This window comes from Numida meleagris, chromosome 3 (assembly GCF_002078875.1).
Source record: "Numida meleagris isolate 19003 breed g44 Domestic line chromosome 3, NumMel1.0, whole genome shotgun sequence".
In the NCBI taxonomy this organism is placed as follows: domain Eukaryota; kingdom Metazoa; phylum Chordata; class Aves; order Galliformes; family Numididae; genus Numida; species Numida meleagris.
The window spans coordinates 9,792,200-9,801,360 of NC_034411.1; the positions used below are offsets into that span (position 1 = coordinate 9,792,200).

Consider the following 9,161-nt stretch of genomic DNA (forward strand, 5'->3'; position numbering starts at 1 on the left):
TCTGTGAGATGGAATTACGTATGAAACCCTGAGAACCAGGGCTGCTATTTCCAAGGCCTCCTGCTTGTTTTGTAAAAGTGCCTCTACTTTCCTGCTCATTTTCATGAGTTTTGCAGAATCTTGGCCCTTCTAAGAAATCGGTTAAATCAAACAAAATCTGATGGCTAGAAAATGACTTCACTAGCAGATGCTATGTGCTATGACCTGCAGAACTCCAGGGAGTCTGTGGGACTGAATCTCTCAGATGACTGCTTTTAGGAAGATCGGATTATCAATTTGTTCCTCAGTGACTCAGTAAGAACAGAACTGCCACTGCTAGTAAAAGGCTAGAGCTAACAGGCCTTCTCTAATTGTGCCAGAACACCATCCTGGCCAGCAAGACTTGTTGTCAATTTGTTATGGGAACGTGCTCTGTGATGAGAGCTTGGTCCCAGGAGTCTTGTTCATTCAGTTTAAGCGTGGGGTAGCAAGCAGCAGGGGCCTTGGAAATATGAACACAAGTAGAATGCAGAGGCTTCAGAACTGAAAACAACCCACTGATGATCAGTTACCGGTCATGGCAGAAGCTCAACCTTGAGAGCTGGGAAACAGTGCACAAATACAGTAAAGAATAGACTAAACAGTTAAGAAATTAAAAAAAAAAAACAACAGACCAGCAAGAGGATGAGGCACCTGCCACTGCCTAGGAAAGTAACAGCCTTCAGCATCACAACAGTATGTGGTCCGTGGGATGGGGGCCAAAGGCCAAGAATGGTCTAAAAGTTCAGACATCTTCTAAAACCTCAAGACTGCAAATTATGGGGAGAGAGACTGTCACCATGAGAACTGACATCAGGGAATCCCCATAGAATCATCACAACTACCAGCATGCTATTTGTTCTAAGGGCACCAGCTTCCACTCACCCCCTTCATTTGCTCTCCCTGCCTGCTCTACGAGTTACTGGATAGAAACTGAATAAAGATGGTTATGATTTTTGGCAATAAATGCTTTAAAGGTAATTATGAAACTACATGTACACAAGCTTCTGAAATGACAGCTGCTACAGTAAGTGTCATTCTGAAGGCATTAAGGCACACTTAAAGTCCAAGAGTAACTTGATGTTATCACGATTTGCTGTCTACCACCTCTAATCATTCTCTTACATGAGAATATTCACTGAAAATCACTTACATGTGGCCTCTTCCACTGTATATTTCGGGGGAGTTTCTTCAGTATTGCTCCCGTTCCAATAGAGCTGATGTCAGCAGGGAAATTGTCATCAGTGAACAGCTGTTTATTCTTCAAGCACATCTCCAGCAAGGCCTGGTAGTTCTGCTGGACAGGTGGGTTGTGTTTTTGAAATATATTCTTTCCCAAAGACACAGGCGACTTCTTTTTTTTCAGGCATGGCAGCAAAGGCATGGTGATGTTCTTCCACTGCGGAGTTTAGAGGGAGCTTGCCCTGCCCAGTCCTGCTAGAAACTCCTTGTATATTGGGATGAGGTATGTCTTCTCCAGAAGAGTTCTTGATCATTAAAATAAATGTAAAAAGTAAATTGGATCTCAGCTTTTAACATTTTTTCTTTAGCCAGCAGAGGGGGACGGCACCCACAGGAATGTCTGATTCTAATCTGATACCTGTCACCGCGTTTTTAAGGCTTTACATTCTGCAGATTTAAGTCAAAATGAGTTACCAACTGACTTTTACCCGGGCTCTGAAGCCATACACACAGCTATTCTCAGTCTCCCTCCAGACAATTCCAGGCTCTCCAGGATACTTTCATAACATGCTAGAACATGAATGACAGTCTATTCATAACATGCTGAAACACAGATGACAATCCGGGATGTGGACATTTCCCCTCCCAAAACAAGGAAAACATTAAGACAAACCAAAAGCTAACAAAAAATGGAACGCGTTAGGCGTTACAAAGCCATTACTCAAAACCCTCCAATAGACATTGCCCTCTTTGCCTCATCCTGAAAAATGATACAATCATCCCCAAGAGACTGCATTCCATCTTGCTGATGACCACAGATTCACACATGAAATTGCATACTGAGATTTCTTTTTTTCCTCGGAATATTCAAGACAGATGTTTCTCATCCTCCCACTGAAAACAGCAAGAAGTGATCTCATAACCCATTTTTCATGCCTCATTCATGTATGTCAGTAGTCATGCTAAATATTAGCAGCTATCACCTTTTGCTACCTTTGGCTTCTTTTGCATGGAAAAAGAAATAATGATTAAGAAACTCAGAAGACAAAACACGCCCGTCAACAGTAACAAGGCAGACTGAAAAAATTTATCATGCTACTAAGTTCAAGAAATGGTTCCCATGTCGGAATGACAGTATTTGGAAGCCTTCCCTGCTGAGGAGGCTCTCTGAGATTCCAAGTCACTGCCTCAGGCACACTAGGAAACTGATCTCAATTAAGAACCAGTTGATTGTTACTCCCATTAAAGTTGTAGGCCACCAGTATTCCCTGTGAGAAACAAAACCAACACAGATTACACCATCCTCCTACACAGAGCCCTCCTCATTTGTTTTGAAATTGCTCTACACGGCTTGCTTCTCAAGGGCAAGCGAAAGAAAAATGTTCAAAACACTGCCTTGGAAGCAAAAACTCAATTTTTCATTGCACATTAACATGGTTCAGTTCAAACCTAGAATTTAAGTGCCTAACAACTTCTCTACTTTTTCTCCAGATAAAAAACATCATCTCTCCCTTCAAACCTTGTCTGTCTTGCAGTCATTGACCTTCACAGCTACAACATGAACAATGGACAGAGAAACAGATTTAATGCAAAAATGAGGGGGGAAATGGCCTGGAGACCAACTGTGCTTGGTCTTCACGTATGAAGAAATTCTCATTTTGCTGCTCCACAGGAGAAGAACTGGTGAGCAACTGAAATACTCTGAGCTATGCTGAAAAGCAGATATCTAAGAATTGATTACAGTGTGTGCTGAACATCCTTAATACTTGAACAGATCATTGTAACCCTTTCACCAGTTCATACCTGTCTGATACTTACTTGAAAAACAACTAAACCTTTAAAATAGGCTTTGAAACCAAAAAACAGTACGAAAAAGAAAATGCTCTCAAAAATGGAGGTTTAAATCACCTGAACATACAGCCTCATTCCCAAGAAGCTGAGCCAGCAGCCATGACTGTAACACTTTTTGAGAGTTGGTGGGGCAGTTTGAAAACCTCCCACCCGACACTACCCGTAGGTGTATTGTTTTAAACTCTTTCCCAAGTTACCTGGAAACCTTGTTCCACCTTCTGCCCTCTGTTTGACCTCAGTCCTGTGTACAAGCAGGAGGCAGACACAGCTGTATATGACGATACGTCACCCGTACTCCACTCAGCAATGTTACTGAACTAGACCGTCAGCAATCAGTGCGTCCCACCGTGTCTTCTGGCATGGATGGAGAGCAGTCAGTGCACGTCTCTTCCAGCCATTATGATTTCTAGTGGAAAGCAGCCAAGCATAGCAGACAGGTTAAAAGCTATAGAGGGAAGCTGTGAACGTGCAGGCTGGATGGATATGATCCTCTATTCTTTGCATGTTACTCTTGTTAGTATGTCTGCCATCTGATATAAATCTTTCCACTAAATTAGCATCCTGTGCTCTCCACAGATCTTGCTTATCACATTAGATGCCATGAAGTGGCCTGGTTATTTAAAAATAAAAATCCGAAGACGTCACAGAAAATTCTTCACTTTCAGTCAAAAGTAACCGTACCATCAAAGAATTCCCTGAGAGCCTCTTTCTCTACAAGAGGATTTATCTTGGACAACATTGCCCGGCTCCCCTGATTTCATGAGTTAATCTCTATCTGGAGCTACTCTTGTGTGGAATAATACAAATGTTTGCCTGCAAAATAGTACATTTTAGGGTGAGCAGAACAAAAGACGCCGGGCCATCTTTTACAACCATTCTTGTAATACAACAGAACTTGAACTAGAGAAATAAACAGTCAAAATGAAAGTGAGACTGTATTAGGCACAGTTAATCTTCGTAAGTCTCTTAACATACATCATGAAAGCTGCACTTGCAGGTACAACCTCAAGTCTTTAATTAAACACAGTAGTGTATTTGAGAAATAAAAACTCAACACAGACTCCTGCTTTTCTTGTGTGCTTCAGCAAACAACAATATCCTGAAAAGAAGTACTTACGTGTGTTTCCTCACAAAATAAATGAAAGTACTGTTAGGTGGAGAACCTTGCCCTGAATTTCCAGTGCTTAGATTCTTGGCCCAAAAGGTCATGAACATCTTCCGGCACTAACATTTTCAAGGCCAAGCAGGGAACCTGCCCCAGAGCCTCCCATTGAAGATAACAATAAGTCTGTAGGGAAAATGCCTGGATGGCTTTCAGAGCTTCAGCCAATACCTCCCTGAGTAAACACTTTCAAAGACTCTGGCTGAGAATTTTAAAGATATATTTTTTACTCTGAATATTGCCTAAGCTGTGTCAAAATCAGTGGAAACACAAATTTCCCATTAACTCAGGATCTGTCCTTTAGCATTTAAGGTTACAACGTCCTCATTCATGATCATCCTAACTATCAGAGATCCTGGCAGCCCACAACTTCAGCTGAACTTCAGAAGAAACTTTCAACCCCTGTGGTCAAATATCAGCAAAACCTTCCTTAAACAACAAAGCTGAGAAAAGAAAGGAACCATTTGGCAGGCAGGAGCTTTGGAACTGTGACATGCAGAGCAGCTGACGCAGCTCATCTAGTTGCTTTATATCACACCCATTCTTCTCATGTTTGCTGACACGGACTTTCTGCCTTTGCCTTCAACACTTCCATAGAAAAGTACAGCAGCAGCTGCTGTTCAGCATGGCTAGCAGCATCATGTAACTAATACACTCTTTTGATCCTAGAGGACAGCTTCCTCTCAGCACCATGCCTCTGGCAAGCGGTGACAGAGATCTATTCCTTTCAACCCCTTGGAACATCCTAACTCTGTGCCACCCACATGGCTACTGGTTAATGAATGCTAGCACCAAACTCTACATGTAGCACTTGGCATTTGATGTCCTACCTTCTCCAGGTGTGTCCTCACAGCAAAGGATAATTGTTCTGCTGGCAGTGATGAACTCTGCTTACAAATAGCATGTATGTTATCCCTACTTCTGAATATATTTGTGTGTGCATGTGTGTATATATACGCCTTGCCTACGTAACGCTGAGACCTAGTACTCACCTAGCAAGCACTGCAGTAGAAGCAGAAGGCGGGGAAAAAAAATACTGAGTAATGCCAGAACATTTCTGAGAATCCCAATGTAAAATATCTCACACAAGACATAAAATAAAAGCTCAGCCCATCTAATGTCTGACTCAACCCTTCAAGCAGAAGGCAGCTTCCTTGTTTAGTACACCGTTTGATTATTCAAAGCACAAAACTCTGCAATGCTCCATGCATCACTGGCAAGGCAGAACAGGAGGATGCATTCAACCATCTCTTAATACATTTAAACATAATTTCTGCTCAGGTAGGGAAATATTCAGAAAGGAAATACCCTCAAAAAATACCTACTCTCAGAACAGCTGGGGCATGACCACATCTCCACTTAATCCATCACCAAATCACAACAATTTCTATAAAGAATATACGTATAAGTTCAAATGAAGTATATACCCTATGGCAGACACAGTCAAAACCATCAAAGAGTTCTAAGAGAAATCTCCAAGGTTCTGCACTGTAAGGATGGCTAAGCATGGAGAAGTGCTCGGGATTTTTCATTCCGGCACTATAACAGGCATCATATGGATCAGGTCCCTTATGTAGACTACAACACACTTTCTTTGCTCTTCAGATGTAAAAACTGAAACACTTTGAAGCAAGGATGCTTCCCATTCGCATACATTATCCAAGACCCTACTTCCCATTTCCAGTGGCACTTTTGTGTGCCAGCACTTGGTTCCATGCCAAACAATGAGGGGACAAAAACTGCTTGTGGAGGGCAGGACAAAGGACAGCATAGGTGTACCAAGCCATCTGAGAACAACAGCAGGAGAAACACAATAAAAAATATTTCAGAGGAATATGGAAGAGCAGTGAGGGTAGGAAAAGAAGGAGGCAGCTTTCTTGGTTGTAAAGACAAAGTAATGAGTAGGAAAGTGACAGACCACCCTGGAGACAACATCGAGGCCACATGACAGCAAGGTTGAAAAGTTCGATCACGCTGAATCAGTGGAAAGTCTCTTTCCCTTACTTATCAAATTATAGCGTTTTTGGTTTAATTCTGGGCTGCCGCACATCCTTTTCCCCTTGTCCCTTTCACACAAACTCTACTATTCACTGTTGCACCCATCATTAACTGAACTTTTGACACTGCTTTTTGGGTTTCAGACTTGGTGATAAACAAACAGTGACAACAACTGCCCTGGCAGGAAGTGAATTTTACTGAACCGCACCGTTCCCACAACCTTCTTCAAACTGCCAAAGATTTACAGTACTGACTGAATCACAATCTCTTTTCAAACATGGAGATTTGCTCATCTCCTCATTCTCAGATGACCTTCACAGGAAGCAAACCTGTCCAGTCTAAGGCAGGGCAATAAGCAAACACACGTCACGGTGACGATTTCACGTGAACCGAGTTTCAGTTACACAGCACTGTATTTTGCCCCCAAACATTAGGTTTCATTTTGAAGACAAATAGAACATGACTGGACTCTAGCCCCATTCACTTCCAGCAGCATCTTCCCTAGCAAAGTCTCTCTGCTGGTCAAGGAGAACGTCCTGTTCTGTCTGCACACCACCAGCAACAGAGACTGAAAACCTACAGAACTAAAAGTTTAATATTTCATAGAGAGAGGACAACAAATTCATTAACAGAGGACAGCAACAGACCTGTCCCATCAGTATCAGCACCTTCTAAGCACTGCAATACAGCAGTTAATGTGTAGGACGTTAGAAAGAGTGAGTTTGTGTTTGTTTGAACTGCTCAGAAACTTTAAACAAAAAAACAACCCTTCTTCCAGCAGTGATTTTTTACATGAAAAATCATAGTGAGACCAATCTGTCCAACAGAAAACTCTGCATTAAAGCAAGTCAATTTGAGAAATAAAAAGGAATAAATAAAGAAAAAAGAACAAAATTTTCAGTTTGAATTCAGGAAAAAAACCCAAAAAACTAATTGTACCTTAAACTTCCTTTCTTAATTTTACTTTCCATTGTTTTTGACAAGTTCGACAAGCTTCTATACTTCTAAGGTAGGGAAAGCCCCTGAGGAAGTCAGCCTCTCAGAGAGAATCAGCTAAGAAAACAGACCAAAAAAAACCCAAACAAAATTGTGCAACAAATGTGAGTCACCTAAAGAAAGTCTATAAAAACTGAGTAGTTTTGTTACAATCTGCCATTGTAATAATGAATGCAAATGGAAGGAACTGTCTTCAGAGATTGTGAGGATACATTTTTTGGCCTTTTAGTATATATACTTACAATAAACACATCTTAATCATTAATATATATCTTTATCTTGTAGACGTGGAACAACGGTGCTTCTGCTGTACCTGCAGCAGTTAGTTCCCAGAAGTTGCACAACACAAGGCTTACTCACATTTCTCTCCCATTCGTGGCATTCAGGAAGGGTATCAAGGTGGTCTGGGGAGATTTGCCATCAAAGACTTCCTGGCCTGACCTTTACTCAGCCCTGAGACTATCACAAGGAACCACTGAGGAGCAGCAGGCTCCATATATAGCCATAGAAATACCAGAATGGCCTCTGAGGAGCACAGTCCTTAAATGGAGAACTATCTAGAAGATGAAAGCAAGTTTTTTCTTACAAAACAAGGAATTCTTGCCAAACTTTGTTGATTTCTACAGGGTCCTTCTTTTTCAGGAATTTTTACTGGAAATAATTAAACTAATTCTTAGAGCCAAAATCTCAGTCTATTTATAAAAACTAAGGCAACAAGGGAAATGAATCTTATAAAGGTTTAAAAACACTAATTCCCATTTCAGACCAGCTTTAGGCATTGGCAGCAAAGTAGGGGAGCCTGACTTTCAGAACATACAGTCAACTTGTTATTTCCTTCCAGAAGAACAAAGCTGGTCCCTGGACTCATTGCTTCCACCTCTTGGTTAGGCTGCACGGAAAAGCTGTCTGTGCAAACACACCCAACTGCAGAATCAAGAAAATTTATTTACAGTCAAATACATAGAAAATCCCCAAATCCTCTGGCACATTCCCAGGAGAGTCCCTGGCTGCCAACAAAGGAGAAACAGGTTTAGTGGAAACAGTTTTATTACCCTATCTTTGTTATCTGAATGAACAGTAAGATCCGGGCACATGGGACCATGTGCACCTTGCTCTTCCCCTGTGAAAATCAGCCACTTTTACTGCACAGTTGCATCTCCTTCTGCAACACATCAAACTCCTCCCGGCCTGAAATAGTGCTGGACACAGACGGCTGGGAAAGGGCAGGCACCCATGACACGACGGGACCTCTTCCAAGACTGCTTCTTGCCACATTTCTTGAACTTGGTGAAGAAAGTCAAGCGAAAAAGCTGCTTAGAGATATTTCAGGAAACATTCCCAGCTTGCAGCACTCCATCCCAGCCACTCAGCTGCAGCTAGCTGAGCCGGCAGTGCTGCATTACAGCAAATGCGCAGACCTGGAGGCAGGCCTGGCCATAGATGGGCACTGCGAACCGCTGCCGGCCTGAGCACCAAAGCATTCGCTCTCCATCCCTCCTGTTGCCCTAACTGTGAAAGGAATAAAAGAGCACAGACAACAACTAAGTTAAATGGTGAACTATTCCAGGCACAGGCTGGTTCTTCAAGACCATGACAAGCGGCAATAGCACTATGTTGGTTATGTGTCAGTAGCCAGCCTTGCTGGACACCAGCTCCGCAGCACACCTGCAGGCTGTGCTCAGATAACAGTGACCGAGCATGGCTCACAGCCGGGCTGCCCAGGCGAGCTTTTGTGCCTCAGCACCAACCCGCGCACTGAGGAAGCCGCTGTGGTGCAGAGCTGCAGGCTGATGGGGCCCCCACTTCAGCCACTGGCTTTGGGGATGGTAAGAAAGCAGTTTGGAGCGGCAGCATCCAGAAGGAGCCGGTTCCCTGCCAAGCTCGCACACACACAGTTTGTTTTAGGGTGGGATAAAATGGCGGCAGGCCTACAGGACCCCTCCGCGCCGGGCTG

At 42.8% G+C, this 9,161-nt stretch overlaps 1 protein-coding gene across 4 annotated transcripts in view; it reads right to left on the bottom strand.

The window, feature by feature from the left end:
• The window catches only part of LOC110395552 (calpain-14-like), a 30,772-nt gene extending 21,931 nt beyond the window's left edge, over positions 1-8,841 (bottom strand). The window contains exons 1-2 of one of the 4 annotated variants that reach the window (XM_021390117.1): positions 8,626-8,841; positions 1,172-8,490 (exon numbers count right to left, since the gene is read on the bottom strand). In XM_021390117.1, the coding sequence (XP_021245792.1) occupies positions 1,172-1,402 (231 nt within the window). In that variant the 5' untranslated portion in view covers positions 1,403-8,490; positions 8,626-8,841. Of the gene's footprint in view, positions 1-1,171; positions 8,491-8,625 lie in introns of those variants that run through there. The other 3 variants (XM_021390115.1, XM_021390114.1, XR_002436450.1) reach the window with 3 other exon arrangements.